Source organism: Ornithodoros turicata, chromosome 1 (genome assembly GCF_037126465.1).
Source record: "Ornithodoros turicata isolate Travis chromosome 1, ASM3712646v1, whole genome shotgun sequence".
Classification (NCBI taxonomy): domain Eukaryota; kingdom Metazoa; phylum Arthropoda; class Arachnida; order Ixodida; family Argasidae; genus Ornithodoros; species Ornithodoros turicata.
In genome coordinates, this window is record NC_088201.1 from 96,919,547 (window position 1) to 96,946,057 (window position 26,511).

A 26,511-nucleotide genomic window follows, 5' to 3' on the forward strand; every position below is an offset into this window, starting at 1 on the left:
CAGCCATTAGAAATTGGTAAATGCATATATTGTTTATGATAACATCCGGGTTGAGCTGAACCGCATCACATCGTACGCCTGTCTCTTGGATAGCCGCAAGTGAAAGTTGGCACCACTGTGGTAATCTGAAAAAAGCAAAATGCACAAAAACTTGGCAATGCTCTCATGGGCAGAAATGAAATATCGAAGTGAGATACACAGCAGAAGACAGTTCCAAACCTAGAGAACGCTGCCCATTCTCACCCTTTTACTCCTGTGCTGTACCTCAGACTATCAAAAAAAGAAGAAAAAAAAAATCATCGGGGGAGAGTCGTAATACAGGTGCTTCTCAGTCTTGCCCCCAGAGTCAAGGCAATGACACTAGACTAAGACCACTAAGACCATACAAGGGGGCAAAGACCACAGCTTGGATTGCCTACGGGGAAGAACAAATAAATAAGAGCAAGCGCACTGCACCAGTACAAAGTTACAATCACTTGGTTACAACTTACCGTTTCTGTCTCGCCCCCCTCCTATGATATAGGAGGTGGATAGAAGTAAAATAGTTGTCAGAGTACAGCTGGTAGTTCAGCCCAGTGGGGATACGTTCACTCAGATGAGCAACGAGTCCTGAACATAGTCCAAACTCTTTCTTTGTGGCTTCTGGTATAGTATCCTTCCCTTGGTACACAACAAAGTCATACAGCATACCACCAAGACTTTGATGCCCCAGGTTTGATTTTACGTACTGTTTGATACTGACATGGCCTTTGAACAGAATCATCTGCTTGTCAAGCGAGCACTCTTCTTCAAGTTGAATCTCGATACAGCGACTCCGAACAGAATCCAAAAGTGGGCGAACCTTCCATAATTTGTCTCTTCCATGTTTTGCAAGTCCCAAGTGTTTGTGCACGTTGTTTCATAATTTGAACAATCTTTTCTCCGACATTGTTTTGGCGATCAAAGGTAGCCTCAGCGTCGGATTCCAGTACATCCGTACTCGTGGCAGTGGTGCAACCCCCATCAGAATATGCATGCCAAAAAACTTCCTAGTCTCTTCTGTATCCATATAAACATTCTGATGTGTTTGACACACACTGTACAGGTTGGTTGCCTCACTGAACTTCGTCAGTATTGACTCAGACACATACCATTTGAAGTACTCGAGTGGAGTAAGCTCTCCTTCGTCAGTGGAGAAAGTGCCACCAAATTGAAGGTCCACTGGAGGGTGATAGCTCTCTTTTTTCCACTTAATGTTAGTGAAGCTCGGTATCTCGTTGGATAAATCCTCAACTGTTGTTGCATCGATGGCTGCAGCTTCACATGTTACCGCCGTACAAGCCGAGCCTGATGTTGCTTCCAAGCCATGTGATCCGTCGTCATAGTCTTCCTCGTCGCTTGCCTCGTCCGCTCGTCCACGTCGGAATCTCTGCTCGATATCTTGAGGAGAAGCTGCTCAGTAGAAGCAGCGGACTTTCCGTGGTCCTTCTTTTTATAAAATGTGGCGCATGGAAAGCCAACACAGTCTGGACAGAAGAAAGAAATAACGAGAACAGGTGTAGTGCCACCGACACGCTTTGTACACATATGTGATCATGCAAATAACTTCACGTAATGACACTTAATTAACGCAGAATCACTTCTTCAGAAACCTATGGGCGATTTTCATTCGCACTAGACATGTGAACGCTCTAAACGATCATCATAACATTGGTACTGCGTGTTCTCTTAGCTTTTCTCTAGTCAATCACTGACAGTCATTGACACAGTCACTGACAAAGTCAGACACTGACGATGTCGTCATCTGTGATTGCAGCACAGGGGATTTTCTCAGTCTGAAATGACCAGACTGCTCAGCGGATTACTTTTGTGTAATGTGCAAAGTGGGAAAGGCAGAAAATTCTTCCTAGCAACACCCTCTTTGTGTCAGTAAAAAGGGGGCCGCGACCAGGGTTCTCGACCTCGCTTGACTAGGTGTGGGCCAAGTGTACTTCCTGGACAATGACCGGATAACTGAAGCCGATTGTTGGGTATTAGTCACTTCTGTTCCCGAGACCTCTCGTCCTAGTGTGGAAGCTGAAGCCTGGATAAACGAGGGTGAAATACATGGGGAGAAATCCGTCCCCATGCTTTTTTGTCCGGGTAGCGCAGGATCCAGATAAATGAAGTCTGGATAAAGGCGGGTCGACTGTGTGTACTTTTTTTTAACGAAATCGGGCATTTGCTGGGGGCAATGTTTCTTGAACTAGCGTTCCTGATGGTGTTATCATTGCTGGTTAATGTAAATTTTGTCAGTCAGTAACTCCCCTGCGGAATTAGTTTGCTACACCAACTTAAAGAAATCAGGAACTAAATTGTCAAATCATTGAAACAGTAATAAAAAAAGTTGACAACTCCTAGGAATTGTTGAGCACAGCACTATAAATCATTGCTTCACAAACACAGAACACTTTGTCCATACTGTGGACAGCAGATGGCAGATGTTCGTTTACGGCACATCACATTTTCCCACAAGCTACACTGCTGCAACAGTAAAAAGGAAACTGACGTGACTCAGACTTCAGTGCCCTCAAAAAACCTTGAAACTGCCCATGGTATCTATTTGAAATCACTCAGCAGGCAATACGCTAAGTAGTAGGATGCACATCTGGAGCTCAATAGCAAAGGACCAGTACTACAGAGCACTGATAAAATGTTTGCAAAAAGAACAGCAATTCCCAACACACAGAGCACCGCGTACCAAATACTCTCGATACGATGGCATGATGGATGGATAGTAGTGCCCCCTGGTGCCACTTTGTATCGAGGGTCCAGCATAGGAATAATTCCAAACGGACGGGCTACAAAGTAAACTAAGAAATAATGAATCAACATTTCCCATACAGTACTATTCGTGGCGAAGGCCGAGATGTTCTTTCATTGATGGTGGTGATCGAGCGCGCTGTGTTGCACTTTCTATTTGGCGTAGAAAGGCACTTTGCCTTTCTACGCCATTCCAATATCTCAGCTTCCGCAACAGTGTGTCTCTCATTACTTTTGTGCTAGGGGTGTTGTGACCAGGGTAAATCATTTGATCAGGGTATGCCGTATTTCCTGTAGAGCTTGCTCGTACGTGGGAGCCACTTGGATGAGAGCCCGGAGAAATGCGTAGCCTTAAATATTTCTCTCGACCAGCGTCCCTCGTCCATGGTGCACAAACGCAGCTCCTAGCAGGCCTTACTGACTGCCTCGAGGGCTTCAAAGCTGGACCACCCAAGGTCACCCATAGCTTCAGTGGGAATGTTCTTACGAACTTGAAGCGCCATCCTCCCCACCTCACGTTGCTTTCTCTCAAGGAATTCGCCAGTGGCCCTGGATATGCACATGACTGCATCGCATACGTAAGGCCAAGGGCGACCACCATCTTGCACAGCTCCCGTGTCACGTCAAAATAGCTGAAACTCCATTGTGCAAGGCTGTTCAGATAGCCCTTAGCCTTCATGGCTTTAGACTTTAGTCCCTCTTCAAATTTTGGGAGGCCCAATGCTTCAATCTCCACCCCGAGGTATTTATAATTGTTGCATCTCAGGAGCTGTTGTCCCTATAGTGTGTGCTGGTAGCTTGTGTTCACGTCGAGGCAGGTTGTCAGGAAGGCAGATTTGTGGAGCTTAAACGATAACTGCAGACTGTTTGCGACATCTCCTTATATTCAGTAACTTTTGTAGTTCCTCACATGATTCTGCCAGGGTGGTGAGATCATCTGCATAGAGGAGGCCCAGTATTGTGGTGGTTCTTTTCACTCCTTTCTAGTACTGAACACGGAACTCAACCCAGGTGCTATGAGCTTGCTTTCTAGTGCCGATATGTGAATGTTGAAAAGAAGGGGTGAAATAGGTTGATGGGGGGGGGGGGGGGGGGGTGAAGAGGTGATGATGATGTTGGTGTGACTTCCGCCGGATCGACATGTGTGTTATTTAACCTCTGCCACACCAATTTTAATGAATGGCCTGGAGATTGAAGGATATTGCAAAAAATAAGTATTCAATAAGCACGAGCCGAAGCAATGAAAATGACGCCTGCCCAATCACGATCCATTATCCGTCCATCCAACCAGTTCGAGCTACTTCAGCTTCAACCGTTGAAGCTTTCCAAAGCAGGACGCACGGCGGGTAGCAGTTGGCAGTACAAGACGCTGAAACCTGACGGGTATCATTGCCGCAGCACTCCATCCCTTCATATTTCCGTGTCAAGACATAGTCCCTGATTCTCATTGGCTGGTGTGTGTGTGTGCTGTGTGTACTGTTTAACTGCACGAGAAAAAGTAAGTCGTAATTTTTATTAGTTTTTACTTAGTACTGTACTTCTTAGTGTGCCGGAATTTGTTCTGCATTATTTTTGTTATAAGCGCAAAATGCGTAAACACTGGCAGGCGTCTCTGCTGGTAGTGGCTTGGTGCGTAGTTTTCCATTTTCCATAGCACCCATTGCCAAGCTCTTCAAAGTGCGTGGATGAAGAAAATGACAGCATCGTTGAAGCAGGCACAAGTGACACTGAATACAAACAGCCTGAAGCAATGCAGCTCGGTGAAGAAACTAACGTGAAGCTCAGTATCATCACATTAGTGGAAGCAGCACACAACCTGGAGAAGTTTCGCGCTCCTGCATCGCAGTGCCTTGCTACAGCGGTGCCAGTAGCACAAGACACACCTCTGGCATCGAACAAAGCTGTGCAGACAATGGACCCAATGAACTCTGTTCGAATAGATCGTTCATATCACAAGAAAGGCATCGAGATGACCTCAGTTGAAACTCAAACCGTGGCATCATCTGTGTCTGTTTACCAAGGACTAACAGACTCTGACTGTCACTTCTACACGGGCATCAGTTTGGAGGTTTTTACAAACCTTGTGACGGCAGTGGAATCTTTACATCATCCGCCATGCTCAATCTGCACTGCAGATCAGGTGCTGCTGACCCTCATGAGGCTACGCCTTGGCCTCCTATATGATGACTTGGCACGGCGTTTCAGCATTTCCCGACCTCAGTGTGGAAAGATATTCCGCTACATGGTTATTGTTCTTGGACGGATCCTCAGCGAGGTCATTGTGTAGTTACCGAGAGAGACCATACAAGCAAACATGTCTGTTCAATTCATTGAAGGCACCACATGCATTATTGATTGTAGCGAGGTCTACATGCAGAGACCGAAAGTTTTATATTCTAGAGGACAGACATTCAGTCATTATAAGCATTGCAATACCATGAAGTTCCTAATTGCTGTTGCACCAGACGGATACATAATGTTTGTGTCAGGGGCCTATGGAGGGCGTGCATCCGCCAAATTTATTGTTGAGGATTCTGACTTTTGTGCCTACTTGTCGCCCTATGACGAGATCATGGCTGACAGGGGATTTGGCTTAACGGAAGACATGAAAGTCAAGGGAGTGAAGTTTAACGTTCCAGCATTCTATCGTGGAAAGAGCGAATTCTCTGAAGAGGAGGCGACACGATCTCGAAGGATTTCGACGTTGAGGATTCATGTGGAACGGGCCATAAACCGCATCAAAACGTATAGAATCTTCAAGCAGCCCTTACCAATACACCACAAGAAGTTGATGAACAGCATTCTCATGGCATGTGCAGGACTTTGCAACCTGAAGGGGCCTCTAATTGCTGACTGGCATGCACCTGAAGAGGAAGAAGAAGGAAGTGGGGACGAGCTTGAGGAGGACATGTGTTTATTCTAAATGTGTGGGACAATTTTATTGTTTGTTTTAGATGATTATGCTGCCTCAATTTCGTGTCTCGTTTTCTTGATGTTGCCATGCATACAACAGCTCTTTCCTGCATAGCACACTACATCATGAGCACAACTGCTAGTTGACTAGAAGTTTTACGAAAATAAATATCGGGTATCACTTTCGAAGTATGGGCCAGCATAATCCCTCTAGCGCTATACACACACACACACATATTGATGCAAGAGATTTCAGCTAATTGTCCAAAAGCCTACTTTGCTGTTCCTTCAGAGCAAGGTAATCTTGAGAAAGAAGTAACTTTCCTTCATGCAGCCACGTGGCAGAAAATGGTGAAAATAAAAGCTTATAAGTCTATGAATATGTTCACATATAAATGAAGCATCATAGAGGACATCAACAAGCATGTTTGCTGCTGCAGACCACACACAGAAGTAGCAGTGACTTTTTTCAGTACAGAACATTGCAAATTTTACTTGGAAGTAATACCCATTCTTCCAATTTTTTGCCAAGTAGTGTCTGCCCTCTTCACTTTCTTTCACATCATAATTTGTTGTCCTGATGAGCTTCATGCAGTTCTTTGTCAGAGGGCACTTGATCTCCAAGATGCTGTGATCCCCAACAAGCCCATCTGGGCTCGCAGAAAGGAAGTGATGCGTTTCGCTTACCACTGCACCACAGGTTGTTACATGCTTGCCCGTGCGTGCTTCAAACGCAGCTCTTGCCCGAGGCTCACCACGTAGCCCATGCTGTGTAGCTCGGTTGCCACTAAAGCGCGGAAATAGAACACTGTTCAAGAAACTGTCTGGTGACGTTGTACTTCGTTTTGGCACTTTAGCAATCACAGAAGATGTTAAGCGGAGCTTCCTGCTGGTGTTCCAGAGCTCGCTGTCCTGACACGCTGTTAGCTGCGCCGGCTTCTTCCTAAAAGGTTCTGGCGTATGTACCCACTTGAGATAAAAGTCCCTGCAGGGCAGACATGAAAGGTCCTGCTCGTCTTCGTGTGAGCCATGCTCAAGGAGAAGCAAATTTTGATTAGGATGTTGAAAGGGACGATGTGTTGCTGTATGCACACATTTATGCCCATCTGCATTCACTTCTGCATGTAGAAGGCTTCATTTTGTAGACAAGAGTGGTGACACAAGAGACGATTTTATATGGCTCACAAATTCTGTGTGCGTCTTGAACTTTTTAAAAGCAATCTTCTCAGATGCTGGCATTGATTTCCCCATTTCGTTTTCTAGTTTAAAGGTCATGTCCTGTATGAGACCAGGTACCAAGTTCCTTTTCGTGCCTTAATTCCATGTTGCACTAGAGTCTGTACACACTTTGCCTGTGAGGCTGTGGCGATTCGCAAACTCCACCTTGCAAGGGATGGCACCTGTGAAGTAAAAGCACCATGTAAATAATACCACATTCGCTGCTTGTCTGTTACTGGCAATGTCAGTTACGAATCAAGCTCAAGGCCTTCGAAAATATTGGAAATAATTATAGGCACACATATCCACCGTGCATGTAGCAGTGTTGGTGTCATGTCTGCTGTACTGTATGTGGCACCGCTATCTGTACTCAGAGTTCATGCCTTCATGCTTCCCTACAGTCCCTGGGAAGTGTGTGGCTGAGAAGGGTGCAGTATACATGAGCGTGAGGCCCTACTGCACCTGTGCACTGCACACTGCAAGGGGCCCTCCTTTGACAGAACGGTCAGCAGGGATAAGGGCATAAACCCAAGTTACAGACATGTGTTGAGCACAGTGCTGCTGCACATCAGACTAGCGAATACGTCATGAGCATTATGTAATGACCGTTGATGCGAGGAAGAATGAGCTGGTGGCATTCCTAGATAAGGTTTAAAGAATTGCTCCCCATACCTATGTGGCTACACACTCGCGTTTTGCCAACCTTGCAAGTGCACGATCCTGTGTGTATTCTGCAGTCAGTCCCAATGCAAGCCCATGGTTCGTGGGGCTTACTGCTCTCGGACTGTGATGGTGTAACAGTGCCTCTTATGAAGCACACATGTGTGGATGTGTGATGTACAAGCAGTGTGCCTACCTTTCCACTCACAAGGTAATTGTATGCTTTCAAACTTTTTAAGGCCTGCACGTCCTCGGGGTCACAAGCCTTAGTCAGCTCTCACCAACTCCCCATAGAGCCCATAGTATAGCTAAATTCACACAACACTGGGCACACGACCAATGAGAGTGCAGCGATTGCTTCCTCAATCCTGCAATCAGAAGTCTTTCTGTCCGGCTCGCAGCCCGACCGGTTCTGGCTGTTGCTGACTTCTGCTTTCCATACTGGACTGTACCGGCTACCCCTCACCTCTAAGTCTACTAGCTTTCATGCACGTCGTAAAGTTATTCCGTGATTCCCAAACAACTGTGAAAAGTGTCGTAATGAACAGAAATTTATTTATACTGACACAATCGGCAGGCTGACACATATACATGCACTGAGCATACTGAGTTCATTGCGTAGCGCTTCCTAGCACACTGGAACAAAGTTCAAACTTGCAAAACACGCATATCGACACAGCTTATTCCCAGCAACGAACAACTGTCACATACTTGCGCACAATCGCTTGATCATCATGTCCTTGCCTGCTACACGTCAAACATAAAATGCTGTTTCATGAATCGTAGTTTCTTGTCACCATTATGCAGATCTGACGGCGCTCGAACATGTTCATCGAGCCAGAATTCAAGACAACACTTCAGTTTGAACTCCGATTGGCTGTTCGTAGACCGATGCTTGTGGCGAGAAACAGTACAACACGATCAAAGACACCATAATACACGGATAAAACGGCGATCGGCGAATGCACTTGCCTCCCAACGGAAGACACCGCCAACGCGACGCCCACCGTTCAGATTTCAAATGAAACCGCCGAAGGAGAACGCAGCACGCAGGCGAGGAAGCGCGAAGTGCCGTTTTCAAATTCTGGCAACCAATCCAGACACGCTTGTGGCATCCGACCAATAGAGAGGCACGGATTGCTCCGTGCGCAGTAACACGCATTTTAATACACATTTCGCGAGAGCTGTGGGGGGCTGCCTTAGTCTTCAGCAGATAATACGTGATATGGTTTTCTTGTAATGGGGGCCACATCTTCATGTTATCCTTCCATTCACTGTCCGGGATCATAGGCGGGTGCGGAAACGTCCATTTCCCCATAAGAAAAGAAGGAATGCAACAGTACTTTCAACAATGAGGCTACTTCTGATACGATATCACGAAATGTAAATATGCCGATTTTTATGCACATTGTGACATTCGCAGCGGCGGTCGTACAATGGAATTAATATTAACGTTCATTCTTATGCACATTGTGTGTTTCTCCTCCTTTTTTGGACACGTTAACTGAACATGGCTGTGGAACTTCAAACTGAAAACACGGAATGACGAGCAACAACATTCAGCTCACAACAGACAACGTGTAAAGTAACGTGACGCCGCCAAAACAGCACTATCATGCCGTTTAATTTTGTGTGACAAGGACGATCATGCTTGTCGAACCAGCCTCCAGCATCCGTTATACCTTTTCCAGTTTCACAATGTGCTTGTCACTTGATTGATAGTAGAACACGAAAACGTCGGCGCAGAAACACTTACTACACACAAAAGTTACACTTACCAACGGTCAGACCTTGTGATGAATCTTCCATCTCCGTCACCAAAATGTGCAGTAAAGCAGTAAAGGTAGCTGACAAAAAAGAATAAACGACCTGCACACGCGAAAAGAACCTGTTGAAGAAACCGCGCACATGTGCCAGCGAGGAAGGCCGCTCAGCTGTTCACAAAACCGCAGCCCCCAGGTTTTCAAACGCTTGGTGGTGCCACCATCAACGTCAAGCTGGCGAAATACGCGAACACGTGGAAATCCTGGTTCTATACTGTTAAAACGAAGCTTCACCACATAGCACACTGAAGTCCAACCATTGTACAGGGTGATACCTCCATCATCGTTGATTTGTGGAAAGCGCAGGGCGTACGCGGGTCCGAACCCCTGGACCCCCCCCCAGATCCGCGCCTGCTTTCAAGTACATGTAGAAATGCCACGACACACACCCTGTACTGTGACCGGTTGCCTATTTGCCTAAACTATATTTTATGTACATCTGCGTATACGATATGGATATACTGCATATCGCCAGTTCGCAACGTGTTTGTGCCACAAGCTTGGGAAAAACGAGAACATCGTAATCCCAGCCTGTGCAGTGAACAGGATCTGGCGAGCCTTCCACACAGAAAGTGCCACAGGCTTCAAGTACCCAACATCCTAACTGGAGGCAGCTCTTCGCACAGCTCGTCTATCGCATTTAAACTAATTCAGCATCTGTATTTAGGATTACTTATAGCTCTCAGGATGATGCATGGTTCATCAGTTCAGTATGTTGTGTCCTTTTTAATGAGTCTTGCGGAAGGGTAGATGAGCACTCCTTTCGTCGTGACACCGTGTTCGACGTGTACTGTTGCTACAATTTCTTGAGCAAAACTGATGAACAAATGAAAAGCAGCGTCTGTCTTTCAAATATGTATGTTCCTTGTAACTTCTGTATTTGTTAAGTGACCCATGTTGTCCCCCCTCATGTAATGCCTGCAAGGGCCTTTGAGGTATATTCATGAATAAATAAATATCAAAACCAGAAAAAGGTGTAACATCTATTGTAATACCTATCGTCTCTGTGTGTACGATACACAAACATTCTCAGAAGGTTTGTTGTCACACTTTGCCTCATTGTGCCTAAAGCCTAATTCCACCTCTTACATCATCTCCACATCCTCAATCTCCAAAGCTGTACAAGGCTAAATCAGGTTCTACATAAAAAAGGGGGAAGGAGGAAATTAAAAGCTGAACATCTAAATTCAAAGAAACATGGTGCTTTCTCCGGGCTACTCATGTCTCTGTCCTGGATGAGATCCACATAGAAAACAGCTTTTCTGAGCCTCAGTGATTGATTCCCTTGATTGCCCTGACTGTGAGAAAATACTCATCGGCTTGGTGGCAAGTGGGCTTGTTTCTGATAGTGCGATTTGGAATAAGGGCAGCAAGCGACATCTCTCTACGGTCTGAAGAAGGATATCAACATAACCTGTCAAGGCATAGCATTTCATATTGCTTTCAGTAAGTACAACACTGCTCGTGGAGTTGTGCCCATTCATGTTGGGAAAGCATGCTGGAGTTCCCTCAGGCAGTGCATCCAGAACAGGGAGTCAGGTTCATAGACAGCACCTTATGAGATGAACAGCGACAGTGCCCAGCGAAGACACTCCAGAAATTTTGTGCAGGTTTAGGGGGTTACGCCTTTTAACAGTTTTGATGGAAAGCAGGGTGTGTGCAACACTGAGCTCTGGTGTATGAGTTCTGGTTATCTACAATCCGGTACCCGTGTTCTAGTAATCTGGAAAAGCCTTAGCTCTCTTGCAGGAAATTGTTATGAATCTGAGTGTCTTCTGTGGAAACAGGTTGTCATTGTCTTTCTATCCACCCTTCTTAGTTGCCCTAGCAAAAGCAAATATGTAATGCTGCAGTCAATATCTAATTCTAGCACACTAGTTGCTTTGAGTGTTCTCAGGCTCCTGAAATGGAGCTACCTTGTGTGTACGCTGTGCCATGTTGGCAAGAACATAAATCAGATTGCCTTTGCTTTTGAAATTGGCCCTTCAGTGCTCCACGTGACTGCAAGAATGGTATCCCCTAAACAACAGGCAACAAGAATTATTTCTACAATGTAATGAGCTTTGTAAAACAACTTTATTTGAAAATATATTCCAAACGCCAGGTGACGACCTTATAATGTAGCATCCTTTACTGCAAACACTGCTTAACATAACGACTAAAACCGGTGTGTAAACGTTTTGTCGCCTATCTGGGTGGCATCATCAGTACAACAAGGGCCAAAGACAAGCACCTCAGCCTACTTATCTAAGAGCGCATCATACACATCCGATAGGGGGCCACTGTTTGTATTACAGGCTGATGCATAAACCAGGACTCTAAGCACTTTCTAAGGCCACATCGCTAGTCATGTGCAAAGGTTACCGCACCATCAAAATTTAATACATGTTCATCAGGCCAACAATAGTAGACTAATTTGGTCCTGGTTTCAGTAGCATTAGAAGCCTTGGGAACGTCCCTTGTGTGCTCTTTTAGTCTTTTCCCACGTCTTTTGTCTGTCTTGCCAATGTAGGTTGTGTCACAGTCTGTGCACTTAACTTTATATGCACAGTCTTAATGCCTGATGGGCACAGTTCCCTTCAAATGGCCTATGAAACACCTTGGATGAAAGGAATGCACACCACTGATTTGACTCCGTCGATGTTGTTTGTGACTGTTCTCTGTTGTAGCGATGATGCCACCCGGGTAGGCGACGAAACGTTCACTCTCTTTGTTCTCAATTGTTGTGTTAAGTCGGTGTTTTCAGTAAAGGATTCTACATTACAAACTTTGTTTGAATGATGATTAGTGGCAAGCTTCATACCCTGGGCCAATACTCTAACAATTGTTTGCGTTAATGTGGTGAAATGGGGTAATCAGCCTTGTAAACAATTTACTGGGCAATATATTTATTTATCTGTCATAGGTTGAAGAACCGTGTGGTGTTGAATAACAGAGGGACGTGTAATTATACAAGACCGATCACCTAAAGGCCTTGCTTCACACTTGATTAAAATGTGGTGCATATATAACCTGAGGAATGCTGCATGGTGGCGATATGGTAGGTTCTCCTCACGAATTGTTGGCATGGTTGCCGTTAGTCAAGAAACTGCATATCCAGTTAATGGTAGCAAGATCAAATTTTAATGGGGCTAGTTTGGCCAACAAGCAAGCATAAAACACAGTGCCAAAAGCCCTCACAGAATAAAAAAAAAATACTTCATCTACGTGAACGCAGAAATCAAGACAGTTTAAAATGCTGTGACCGAATTATGTTACTTTTGTCTAAATACCCTTTTCTAAAGCCATGCTGGAATTTAAAAAAAAATTTATAGACTCAACGTGGTTAACAACGTGCTGGTATATGATGTGTTCCATTAGTTTACAGGGAACCCTAAAGTGGAGCAGGTTAGTAGATAGAAAGAGCATAGTTGACACCTCTTATGAGGACAGAAATTAGCTTGTAACCTATGGCCATGACTCAGACACATAAAAAGCACCTTTCACACAGATTAACGCTTCTTCGTTCCAGCACTTCCACCTTTCATCACTGTTGTGTGGTCTGTCATTCTTGTAACACAGATCTTAATTGAAATGCAGGTGCATAAGGGATGCTCTGAAAGAAAAGCGTTCGGTTTTAGCCCTCGTAATGTTTCCGAAAACAAACTTCACAGTGACTATTCTTCTGAAATGAGCAACTCCGGAACGAAATGAAAAACTATCTCTGGCCACATCATTGTATCCAACTGAAACATGACACTTCAATTGAATAAGGGCAGTTAAAGATGATGATTCAATTTTAATGGCGCATAAACAACTCAGGCTATAGTGCGCCATAACCATGGGAAAATTGTGACTATTAAAAATCAGACGATTATACAAAATAATATTATAATAAAAACAATCAGTGGAAGAAAAGGCATAAACAATTGTTTGCATTGTGTGTCTGGTGTCGAGTTTTCCACACTAGGTGTTCAATAATAATGTACGTAGATATGCTATAGCATCAAAAGTACAGCGATATACACACTCAATATGTGGTGGGGATATGTGAAACCAACATAACACATACTTACATTTCAAACTTCCTTGAAAAAGGCAGTTCAGGCATGTCAGATTTGTTAGACTCGAGGCAAAGCCAGTAAGCACAGTGTGGAATAACTGATTCTCTTTCGAAAGCAGAGGTGCAGACCCCACGACCTTTCGCCATCTCAATGCTTCAGAGCGGCATAGCCTAGTCAGGAGCCATCAGATGGGTCACATAAAGTATAACTGGGTTCCTGAAGCGGAGGGTTCTGTGGGATACGTATAAGAAAGCACACGTGTTATAGAACAGCAACGAGAATGATCGAATGCACTTGTATTGTTTTGAGTGTGTGGACTTGTAACTGAAAAATAAATGCGCTAACCTTGTTGAAACTGCTTTTCCCTCAGAACCACAGGAGAGCACACTTTGTTTCTTTAGATGAAGGTTCAAAGAATACAACTTCAGCATTTGCAGTACATCATCAGGTCCCTATGCTCCTTTGATACGCAGCAGACAGAATTTCGCTGAGGCGAGTGACTGTCGTAGCGGTTCGTTGCTTTGCAGCAGATCAAGAACAGTACGCCGCAATGATAGGTGAAACGTTCAGGTTATGGCGAACAACTCCAACACCAAATACAATGACCCGAAAAAGGTAGGATGAGCCGGGAATCACACAAGTTCGCAAGCTCGTCATATGGCAGCCATTACAGCTGACCGGATACGGAACCATATGGAACGCAAGACAACACAACGCAGATTGAAAAAGCAATCGCAAAACCTACTGCATGTGTTAAATGCAAGGTATATTTTTCTTTTTGAGACTCTATAACAAAAACATATTAACATATAAATGACATTTCATAAAGGGAATTGACAGAGTATTGTGTGACCATGTGACGCGTTTGAGCCAATTGTGGGTGTTGCCAGTGGCCCTCATGTTGACGTCATGTTGATGGTGGGCTGTGGTGGATATTCTATATAAACGTATGTTTTCTTGGTTTGACGCTAGGCGTGCTCTACTCGGATGAAGTCGAATGTTTAAAATTCGAGTTTGGAGAAACTGTGGGGTTTTAATGCGTGAATTTTCGCATGGAGAGTCAGAGTTGGGTGCTCTATCGACTGCAAGTACGAAAGAGCTCCCACAACTTCTGGTCAGAGTCCCTATAAATTGGCTTTCAGTATCCTAATTCTTTACTGTGAAGTGGTACGAATGAGAAAAATACGGAGCGAAAACTGAGGGCTGACATCGAAAATGCAAGAATGTCCTGTCATGCCGAGGGTCCCAAACGGTATGGAATCAACCACCTTAGAGACATAGAGAGCGGGCAGACCCTCCTATCACAAAGCAGAACGAAGCTTTGCAGCAGCCCTGGCAGATCTAGAAAGGAACGGAAAGGCATAGTGCAATAGGGATAGCCACCGAAGCACTTCCGAGACACTTGATTACTAAAATTTATTGTTTTAAGCAGTTTCTATGTTGTACGCCAGTTTAGCAATGTGTTCATTATTAAACATTTCATGCCCACCAACCAACTAGCCCAACGTTGTTTGTTATTGTAAACATTTCGTGAAACATTAACTTCACTGCACTTTTGTTGGTTTATTGAGCTGCTCCCGAACTGCTTTTTGCTACTGCAAACTGGCATATTCTCTGCTCCGATTTCTGCTCCAAAACTGCAAAGTTCCAATCACACCCCTGCTAGTTAAAACTATGCAACTACTAGGATGTACCATATTTACTTGAATGTTAGTAGACTCGAATGTAAGTCGACCCCCTCTCCCCCCCACTTCGAGATTCATGAAAATGAAAAAAAAAAAAGCTTTTGTGGTAATGAAAACGTATAAGATTTATTTATCATCGGTAGACTCTTCTTGTGTCGTGCTTCCTCGATCTCGTCAGAGGTGTAGCAGACATCGTCCTCAACACATAGTCCACACTTTTTGAATGTACGAATGACCATAGCACACGGCACTGCCGCCCACGCCGCCGAAATCCATCTGCAGACCTCGGACAGCGACACGCGCTTGACCCTCCCTGTAGGAGTCATCTTGCGCATTCCTCTTGCCAACCAACCAAGTACAACCTCAAGTCCTCAACCTGTACAAGTCTTGTACAACTGCCTGACTTAGGTTTTGAATGGTTTGTTTAAGCTGACCCCAAGCAGGGGCAGCTTGCTTGTGAGGCCGCCGGGTATCACCAGCATGCCAGTGACGGCTTGCCGTCAACTGGGTACGGCACATTCCTTTGTCACTTGCAAGACACCTGGCCTCCTCTTGCAACATGTCGCACGTTACGAGGGGTTTACTGTCAAGCTTTTCTTGTGGAAATTCCTTGACCTTATCTTCAATTGCTGAGTAACGACCCGTCTTCGGTGAATCCGCGACGTGTCCCACTGCAGCTGAAGGTTTTTTCACGTTGCTTTCTCCATTCTCTGACGACGTGTTCAGAAATACCAAATTCTATTGAAAGTTCCTTCTTCCGTTCTCCACCATGGGTAAAACGAGTCGTTCTTAGCTTGCATCATTCAAGCAACATGCGATACTGTTTGCCGAAGTGAGGCTCTCATTGAGGCCCGAAGTGAGGGCCGTACCCAGTTTACGGCAACATTTCTTATGACGCAAGGAAGTCAGATGCGGGATTTACATACATATGCATTACTTCTGACAGGTGCATCAGATATGCAGCGTATGCATGCTTTACAAACTGAATCTGGGGACAACTGGTCCAAGGAATAGGCGCAAGATACCAGAATGTGTTGTCCGCAGGATCCGGAACCTGTTCCCATCAGTCACACATGCTACTTCCTCTGAAAGGTGATGTATTGTTCTTTTTTTTTTCACAGCTTTTTATTTGCATATAAAAACATGTGCTCTATGGTACAAATTTCAGGGCTCGCACACTTCGTCATAAGCGTGACCTCTTGAATGGTCTTCTAAAGGAAGCTGCTCTCAGGATCCATTCCAGCAAGTGGCAGATGGTTGTCAACGTGATAAGTCAAAGCATCCCATCCATTTCATTGAACCTGGAGCAAAAGGCAAACACAAGCAAGCAAGCTGATCTACGTCAGTCTTACCCCTGGCCTATGGCACAAAGGCCTTTATGAGGGCCATCTCACATGGTGCATCAGAGACCATGCCTCTGCATAGAATAAGCCCTTATCGTCATTGATGATGATTATATTTATTAATCATATTAAATATTTATTAATTTGCATGCATTAGTGAGAGGCCTGACAAAGACAAGAGCTGCTAAGTCAGCACACAAATACGAGTGGTGTTCAAGTCAAACCGGGACTTTTTATTTTTGGCAAAAGTAAAATGAACTTGCGGGCGAGAAATTAGTTTTATTTTTCAATGTAATCTCCAGCTACACTAATGCACTTGTCCCAGCGTTTCACGAGGGCTTGGATGCCAGCAGCGTAGAAATCCTTACCGGCGCATAGCAGCATGATTGGACCACATTCTTGACCTTGTCGTCACAGCTGAAGTGGAGGCCCCCATGGAACGCTTTCAGTGGCCCGAAGAGCTGGAAATCGCTGGGCGCGAGGTCTGGACTGTAAGGGGGATGTGGTAGCAACTTCCAGCCAAGTTCCTGTAAGGTGCGTGTCATGAGATGCACGGTATGCGGGCGTGCATTGTCCTGTAGGAGGAGGACTCCTTTGGTGATGAGGCCAGGCCGCTTTTGCTTCAGCGCCTTATGCACATCCCTGAGAACCTGGCAGTAATATGCACTATTGATCGCACTATATGCACTATTGGTATCAAGACATGTTATCTGTCGGTCCTTGAGGATCAGGCGCTCCACAAGTTGGATGTTCTCAGGAACTCTGACACTGGGCTCTGAGCCGCCCCGGGCGGGGTCGTGGCAATAATATGCACTATTGATGGTGGTACCACTGGGCAGAAAATCAACATGAACAATGCCAGCCTTGTCCCAGAAATCCGTGGCCATTACCTTACCTGCAGACGGGGTGCTTGGGAACTTCTTGGGGGCTGGTGAGCCCGGTTGCTTCCACTGTTTTGATGCGCGTTTAGACTCAGGAGTGAAATGGTGCACTGACGTCTCATCGCACATGATGATCCGATCAAGGAATGGCTGTCCTTGAGTGTCGAAATGGTACTTTAGCTTGTGGTGAATCTGGCCACCACACATAGATGGCACCAGGCAAAACCTGTGTCTAGGTCAGATGTTAGCCTCACGCGATGTGGGAGGGGCCTTGGCTTGGACAGATCAAAAACCGTGAGCGCGTGTGAGCGAGATCAGAGCCTGGAGCAGCTGGCCTCGGAGACTGTGCGTGGAACGACTGGCTTGGAGAACATTCTCGGTGTAAAGATTCCATTATGTGAGTTATTAAATATCACGTTTCTTTCCGTATTTTGACTTTGTCTCTGTGCCTCGCTTTCCACGGGAGTCGAATGGACTGGCTTTGCCCCCGAGAGTGGGAATAATAATAATTGGGTGTTTACGTCGCGAGACAACTGAGATCATGAGCGACGCAAGAGGGTGGGGATAGGCTCCCACAAATGGCGCCCAACGCGGGGCCCGAGCTCGTTCGTTCGATGACGTGGAAGACGCAGCACATTTCATTTACTGTTGCTCTATTTTGATGTTAGAAATTTTTTGTTCATTGTGATACCGCTGGATTGTGCTGGTTTGATCATTTTGTGTTTTCATTTCTCCGGCGTATCTGGTTTTGTCAGGGCAGCACTTTTGCTGTTCATCTTTTGTTTGAGTGTTGTAGTTGTGTCTGGTGTCCGAGCCCTTACAGCTGATGGACCGTACGCCTCCACGCAGGTATAACCTCGGCAGCGGAGCGGCCGGTACACGTCGCCCCGGCGCCTACGGAGCCGAGGGGACCGGCCGACGATGAGAAGGCACCTGCCGTGCCTCCATCCCAAGGTACGTCGACTGCGGTATCTGCAGTGCCGCAGTCAGACACCACAGCAACGGCAGAGCTTCTGTCACGTATGGCAGAGCTGTGCTCGTTGATGACGTGACGCCTTGATACCGCAGTCACAAGCGCCCGTCCGACTGACAATCCCTGTTCCTACGTTCTCAGGGTACACCGATAGAAAGTCAGTCGCAGACTTCTTGGATGACATTACCGCCTATCAGGCCGGTATGGGAATCTCAGACGAGGTCTTGATCCTACGTATCCTGCAGGTTGCTTTGGTAGGAGACGCCGCCCGCTGGCTTCGACTGCAGTCGAGGTTCACGTCCTTGCAGGACTTCAAGCAGCGGTTTAAAAACAAATTCCTTCCTCCGATTACGAATATCGTATCCTGGAGGAGCTGCACAAACGTATTCAGCATCCAGATGAGACGTTGGCAGAATTCGTACGGGTCCTGCAAGAGCTGTACAGCAGAGCAGAACCAACTGCAACAGAGCAGCAGTGAGTAGCATGGGCTCTCCGTCAGTGCCACCCACGCTTCCGGCCCTACCTTCGAGCCCATCGCTTTGATAGTTTTGAAGCGTTGGCGCAGGAGGCTCGTACCATACAGGGCGACCTCTTAGCCGAACTCGAATATCGGCCCCCGCCGTCGCCTGAATGGGTGTTAGAACCACGCTGTGTGTGGTCAGCAGGAGAAGCCTCGGTCGAACGCCTACGTGCAGTGGGACAGGATGAGCACCACCGCAATCCTTATGCGGAGCCATCCTGCCGAGCAAGTAATCCCTTCCGTCATGGACAGAGGGCGATCCCCGCAGGAACGAGCCATGACAGACCCGTCCTGCCTGATTATCGTGGTCAACCCGGCAACACAGCTGGCGAAACTACCGACAGGCAGCGGGAACGGCAGCGTCTGCCGCGCCCGCAGCCGCAAAGGTTCGCCGGCTGTTGGAATTGCGGCAGCCCCGAACATTTCTGTCGGGACTGCCCGCACCGAGGGTCGAATACCCGTAATATGTCAACGGGAAACTGCCGCAGCCGACGTCCATGAACGCTCTCTTAACGACGTCGGCTATCTGCCGAGAGAGTGAACGAACGGTCGCTAGCAGCGGCCTTGATCATGCAAAAGCTGGCTCTGCAAGCAACAAGACAACCAAAGGAGATGCATTAGCTCCTTTTGCTCTCTGTGTTCGGAATGACATTGAGGACAGAGAACCAAATATCGCAGTTTGCATTTCGGGCAGAAACTACATCGCCCTTATAGACACGAGAGCTACACTCTCTCTCATCGGCGACTGTGTTTATGAGCACTGCCTGCGAAGACAAGTAGTTCTGCAGACTACTGAGGTCACCCTTCGTCTTGCTTCCAATGACGTCATTCCAGCACAATCTGCAGTTGTGCTCTGGCTTTGTTTCGATGGGGGACGGCGAAAGTAGCGCTTCTTTCACCTTCCTGGCCTGGCAGTTCCCGTTATCCTGGGCAGGGATTTCATCATCCGGCACAAGTTGGTGCTGGACCTGCCCAATGGAGGATACGTATACCACGGCTCGACAGGGTTCTTCCCCTTCGCCACGGCAGCGGACGATTGCACGGCACAGCAAGCTGCAGCAGTCTCCACCGAACCATCTACACTCCCGACTGTCTTGGGGTCATTCCATGGTCCTGAGGAGGAGCGCCGTCAGCTTCAACAAGTATTGCGGTAGTACAACGGTATCTTTACGGAAAACCCCGGTAAGACGTCTCTGTTACAGCATAGCATAGACACGGGTAACGCTAGGCCCTGGCGTTGTAATCCAAGACCTTTGAGCGTACATAATCGTGCTTTGTTAGACGCTGCTCTAGAAGAAATGCTCCATACCAGTGCAGTTCAGAGATCCCAGAGCCCTTGGGCGTTTCCTGTCGTCCTGGCTCCGAAACGTGATGGTACGGCAAGGCCAAGGTCGCAGTAACTGTAAGGGACTCTTATCCATTCCTGTCCATCGAATCAATCATGTACAGTAGAACCCCTTTGTAGTAAACTCTCTGGGACCATGATGAAACTTTACTAGATCAGGAGTTTTATTATATCAGGTGTGCCATTGAATGTATGGGATTCTATCGGGACCGCAGTTCTCGTTTACTATAAGCAGAGTTTTACTACAAGAGGAGTTACTATAAAGAGGTTCTACTGTATTCCCTGGGCAACGCTGCGGTGTTTTCGACGCTTGATTGTAGCAGAGGGTTCTTGCAGATCCAAGTAGCCCCGGAGGATGTCCCGAAGACAGCCTTTACCTGTCATAGGGGTCTGTTCGAGTTCATACGGATGCCTTTAGGTCTGTCTAACTCACCAGCCAGTTTCCTGCGGTTGATGGACACCGTATTAGGAGATGAGAAGTACAATTTCGCGATGGCGTACATGGATGATGTCGTAGTGTTTTCCAGAAATTTTCAGGAACACTTGGAACTAGAGCCCTGCGCGGATGACATTTTTGGCATCCGCATCCGACCCGCATCCGCGTAACCGTTACCGCATCCGATCCGCATCCGCAACACACACAACAGTTTACATCCGCATCCGATCCGCTGACCAAAGCGCACCATCCGCATCCGATCCGCAAAATCCGCACGTTTCGAAGGACGCGTAAAGACCGCCGGAAGCATATGTTGGTATAATTTCGGATGCCTTCATGCTGTCACGGAACGACTCACGACGACCAGCAAAGGTAAACATTTCAACAAACGCGTTACGGAGAGCCTTCTGTAACGCGTGGAACGCTACCTCGTCGGTGCTAGCGCGGTTCGAGACGCCAGAATGCCTTCTCTCCCGTCTTTGCCGTGCATGGTCAAAGGTGAACCCGAGCATTCGCTCGCTGTCGCAGCGCAATACAAATAAATTGCTGGTGGAAAAATTACAGCACGCGGTACATCCGCATCCGATCCGCTACCGATCCGCTGCCTTCGTATCCGCATCCGACCCGCATCCGACCTCGCGCCATCCGCACCGATCCGCACACCGCAGAAAGTTCGGAATTTTCATCCGAATCCGCAAGTATCTTGCGGATATCCGCGGATATCCGCTTCCATCCGCGGATGGTGCAGGGCTCTACTTGGAACACCTGTCAATCGTCTTTGCAAGGATGAAGCAGGCGGGGCTAACCATTAATCCCCGCAAGGTACAGCTGGCATCGCCTAGGATCAGCCTTCTCGGCTTCGTGCTGGACAGAGGCACCATCAGTCCTAGCGATGACAAGCTAAAGGCGATCATGGAGTTTCCAGTTCCTGGTAACGTAAAAGCCTTGCAGCATTTTCTAGGTATGGTTGGTTTTTACCGGCAATTCATTCCTAATTGTGCTCAGTTAGTGCAGCCGCTTAACCAGTTGTTGCGCAAAGACACACGCTGGCATTGGGGAGAACAGCAGGAACAATCCTTCCGAGCTCTATCTCATGCAATCGCTAATACAGCCAGGCTATATTTGCCCGACCTAAATAAACCGTTTGTTGTGCAAACAGATGCTAGCGATTATGGTGTTGGCGCAGTTTTCTTGCAGGAGAATGACGCTATTCTCTGTCCAGTGGCTTTTGCAAGTCGCACGCTGAATCTGGCAGAACGGAACTATTCCGTCGCGGAAAAGGAGTGCCTGGTGATCATCTTCGCTCTCAGGAAGTTTGATCTCTACCTGGATGGCTGCAGCGGCTCCACAACCCAGCCGGACGTCTCGCCAAGTGGGCCCTGAAGCTACAAGGCTACTCCTTCAACGTAGAGTACAGGCGGGGCTCCACGAACGTAGTAGCGGACGCACTATCCCGTGCGCCCCTACCGGAGGGGGAAGAGGTAGGCAACTCCTGGCAGCAGCACAAGTGGCACGGGACGGATCCTCGTCCTGGGGCACGGTCGTGAGCAGAGAGCAGCTCCTAGACGCTCAGAGAGCGGACGGCCTTTGTCGGCGGGTGTCTCAATGGTTAGCTGAGCAGGTCTCGGCAGACACCGGGACGTTTGACGGACGGCACGACTCCTATATGCTGGGCGAGGATGGCATCCTGTTCAGATACATACTCCAGGCGGATGACGACGACGGTACATCCCCATTCAGAGTCGTGGTGCCACGTAAGCTGCGTAAGTCTTTCATATGTTACTTTCATGACTCGGCCTTGGCAGGTCACAGCAGTGGCAGGAAAACTTATGAAAAGTTATGTCGTGTTGCGACATGGCCAGGAATGAGGCAGGACGTAACTAAGTGTGTTCATACTTGTCCGATATGCCAGAGAGCAAAACCTCGTGGTGGTTTACCCCCCGGGCGCTTACAGCTGGTTCAGAGCAATAGGCCCTGGCAGATAGTTGCTTGTGATGTGATGGGACCTTTTCCTCGTAGTCCTAGAGGTAACCAGTACCTGTTTGTGGTTACTGATAGTTTCACAAAGTGGGTTGAGCTGTTTGCTCTCAGGACGCTGACTTCCAAAAGAGTATGGGAATGACTACTCGACACCTTTTGTCGGTTCGGGTTTCCCGCTCAGCTGATCACTGACAACGCAACCTACTTTACAAGTAAGGTGTTCTCAGATTCTTGCGCTGTCTTAGACATTCAGCACAAGAAGACTTCCCCGTATCACCCTCAGGCTAATATTACCGATCGGAACCTGAAGATGATGTTGGTTGCTTTTACTAGTCAGCACAACCGTTATTGGGTTCTTCGCCTGACTGAGCTGGCATTCGCTACACGGACGACGGTCAACAGGTCTACAGGCTTCACCAACTTCGTCCAAGTTCTTGGCAGCTTCGCTCGCAGATAGGTGGGACGGCCCCTTCGAGGTAAGTGCTTGCTCCTCCGGCCTCACTTACAGGCTTCGTCGCTGCGACACCGGCGAGAAAACTGGGCCAGTACACATCTCGGGTCTGAAAGCTTACCACCTTCGAGACCCCGACGGAGAGGAGACCGATCATCAGCCGTCTCCTCCCCAGGACCTGGACCAAGATTCCGTTTCCGGACCAGCTCCCAGTCGCTACAGTTTGCGTCCCCGCAGGCGGCACACGTAGCTGTCACTATCCTAGTCGCTAAATCCTAGTGCTCTTGTATAGTTGGTCTTTCTTAGTGTGATTTCTGTTTCGCAATCTTCAGCTGGGGGAGAGCCTTTTCAGGTTTTCACGGTTTGAAATTGCTTTCTCACCGGATTCCCCTTTTCTTCCCTGGCAGACTACGATGCCTTCCCGTGGGAAGTACTACAGCAGGAGGGCTCCCCCTCCGACACGGTCCTCGCCCGAAGGAGGTGGACCCTCACGCCGTTCCCCGCTCGGAGCCACTTCGGGGACGTCCACGAGGCGGTCGGTAGCCACTTGGACTGTGGTCTCGCAAGGAAGACCGGTTGGCTGGGTGTCACGTTCGAAATGGAGCTCCCAGCCCAGCCCTGTCTATGGAGAAAGCCCGTCAAGGGTACAGCCCCCCTTCCGTGGACGAACCTTAGACGAGAGACACCCCTGCGATCCCCCAATTCCGCTGTCCGAAGATGAAGCTCGACAACTCTGTCCCCTGTGCGGTGTACCAGAGCTACATCCGCGTGCACACCGCCAAGGCCAGCTCCATCAGTCTAAACTTGAAGCCTCCCGATCAACCGCCCGTGCAACCACTGACGTCTCAGCTGCCCTCGCCACTCTACGATGTCACCGTCCTGACCTTCTGAGGGAAACGGGAACCTCTCCCCTCATGCGCCCACTGGTGCCTACCACTTTCCCAACACCCGGCTCCTCCGTACCTCGGTTCCCGGCTGACAATCACATGAACGATACGGTTCTCGACATTCCTGATGAAACTGTAATGGTGTGAGCTGCTGGGGATGTGTGACAATTTTCCACGTTTTAAACTATCAGAGTTGCATTTGTATGCAATTACTTGTTAACGTATTGACTTTGTATTTTTTTGTATTTTTTCAACATATTGTGACTTCTATTAGAGGAGGGGGTAGTTGTGGTGAATCCAGCCACCATACATAGATGGCACCAAGCAAAACCTGTGTCTAGGTCAGATGTTAGCCTCACGCGCTGTGGGAGGTGCCTTGGCTTGGACAGATAAAAAACCGTGAGCGCGTGTGAGCGAGATCAGAGCCTGGAGCGGCTGGCCTCGGAGATGGTGCGTGGAACAACTGGCTTGGAGAATATTCTCGGTGTAAAGATTCCATTGTGTGAGTTATTAAATATCACGTTTCTTTCCGTATTTTGACTTTGTCTCTGTGCCTCGCTTTCCACGGGAGTCGAATGGACGGGCTTTGCCCCCGAGAGTGGGAATAGGCTCCCACAAGCTTGGGAGATTTCCAGTCTTCTCTGCCGGTCAAACACTGAGAGCTGCGTCGGGACCCAGCGGGCACTATCTTTCCGAAACTGGAGGTGTGCATGAATGATAGTGTTCAACGTTCCTACAGAAAGGTCACTCTTTCGAGCCAGTTCGAGACATGTTATACCCCTGTCACATGGGCATTTTCGATCCTGCTCGACCGAACCTGCTTGAACCCAATGCAGATCGGATGGTGCTACACGGCCGCTTCCAAGCAGGATCGAACTTTGATCCTGCTTGACTCAAGACAGTTCCCATAACAGGATTGAGAATTTCAAGACGGCTCGACGGCCGCCATTTGCATCCTCGACCCCGGTGAACTGTCATAACTTAAGACGGACATGCGCGCGAAGCTACAAATGATGCTTACATCGGTATACGATAAATTACCACTAATATCGCTGTTATATAGGAAACGCGAAAGTAATGAGTCCCGTTTATTCATTTGCACAAGTCAACCATTCAATGCGCATTGAAAGTGGCCGTGTAGCAGCGTCAAAACTCTAGCGTGCTCGGGAAGTTCGATGCAGATCGGATTCGAGAAGGATCGAAATGTCCGTGTGACAGGGGTATTATCCGTCGGTCTTTGAGGATCAGGCACTCCACAAGTTGGATGTTCTCAGGAACTCTGACACTGGACTCTGAGCCGCGCCGGCCAGATTCGTCCTGCACTGATATACGGCTGTCTCGGAACCGTTTTCACAGCTGGGGCTAAGTGTATCGTGGCCGTACTGAGCCTGAAGTCTTCTGTGAGTTTCAGATGACTTTACGCCTTCATTCACGAAAAACTTCATGACAATTCGCTGTTCAATGTGCGCGCTCACCTCGTTGTCGGCCATCTTGTCCACCACGTGTCTTTGGTTTTGCACAAACGTTGGACCACCACGTGATGAATGCAGAGGCCTGTCGCGTGTGAAAATGATGAAAAAGAAGTAGCACGAGCCATTTGTGCACTCACTAGACAGAAAGTCCCGGCTTGACTTGAATACCCCCATACAGTGATGGACACAGTACCTCAAAATTATATACTTAAAGTAGCGCAGAAGTCATTTTTAACACCCAGTTTTCTTCCTATAAAACTGTTAAGTAGGCCAGTAAGATGCACCATGCGAAGTAATTTACACCACATAGTCATAATTATCGCAGAAATTGAATTTAAAATACGCTGCAAAAAGCGACCGTGCGCAACGGTAGTGAAGAGCAGTACCAGCCTGTGATCTGCCTGGAACCTCGCGCTGACGCTATAAGGAGAACGCTCGCTGATTGGCTTAGAGAAATGTTGTCTGCTACTCCGCTGTCGTCTGCTGCTCGGCTGTTCAGGGTTTTGATAAAGCTTTTCTCCTTGCTCGGTAATGCTTCGGCCGCTCCTTCTATCCCCAATTCTCCGGGAGAACTGGCAAAACAGGTAATGGCGGCAAAGGGACACGGCGCTGACCCCCACTGACCGGCTAACTAGAACGAGTTCTCCTTATACCGTCATCGGTGACGTGGCATCATACCTCCTCATCCTCGTTATAGCTGGAGTGGCGAGTTAAGGGTGAACGCGCGGAGCTATGTTTATGTGAGTTTTTTTCTGGGAAACAAATTGAACACATAAAAACCTTTCGCGCTATTCGGTATTATGACACACACACTTTCATCACATGTCTTAATCTGAAATTTTTTTGGATGGCCTTCTGTACTCCTTTAAAGTAAAGTACCAAGTAAAGTAAAGTGTCATTCGTACTTCAAGTACAGTACAAAGTACCCAATTCCAAATATACTTCCAGTAAAGTACAAAGTAGTAGGCAAAGTACTTCAAGTACTCATCAAGTACATCGCCAATTTAATTTGTATCACTTTGCATATCACTGTTTAGTATCTGTGTCTTGCTCTTTTGGCAAAACTTTAGTGAGCATTCTTGACAAATGCTCTGAAACTG

General features: G+C 47.4%; 1 protein-coding gene, 1 long non-coding RNA gene and 1 pseudogene across 3 annotated transcripts; 1 reads left to right on the top strand and 2 right to left on the bottom strand.

The window, feature by feature from the left end:
- Positions 1 to 451: 451 nt before the first annotated feature.
- On the bottom strand, positions 452 to 3,284 carry LOC135379507 (uncharacterized; annotated as a pseudogene).
- An 8,168-nt stretch (positions 3,285 to 11,452) lies between these two features.
- LOC135366859 (uncharacterized) lies at positions 11,453 to 14,147 on the bottom strand. Its single transcript, XR_010414301.1, has 3 exons — positions 13,784 to 14,147; positions 13,451 to 13,669; positions 11,453 to 12,990 (listed from the first exon to the last, which is right to left on the bottom strand). It is a non-coding gene; the product is annotated as an uncharacterized LOC135366859 (long non-coding RNA).
- A 1,854-nt stretch (positions 14,148 to 16,001) lies between these two features.
- Positions 16,002 to 24,454, top strand: LOC135378485 (uncharacterized). 2 transcript variants are annotated; one of them, XR_010418411.1, is made up of 3 exons: positions 16,002 to 16,215; positions 16,292 to 23,077; positions 23,460 to 24,454. XR_010418411.1 is itself a non-coding variant. In XM_064611539.1 (3 exons), exons 2-3 carry the CDS (start codon positions 21,952 to 21,954, stop codon positions 23,771 to 23,773), a joined length of 747 nt encoding a protein of 248 aa, XP_064467609.1. In that variant the 5' UTR covers positions 16,002 to 16,215; positions 16,292 to 21,951; the 3' UTR covers positions 23,774 to 24,454. The 2 variants fall into 2 exon arrangements, 1 of the variants encoding a protein (XP_064467609.1); XM_064611539.1 differs by having other exon boundaries at positions 16,292 to 22,384.
- Positions 24,455 to 26,511: the final 2,057 nt, after the last annotated feature.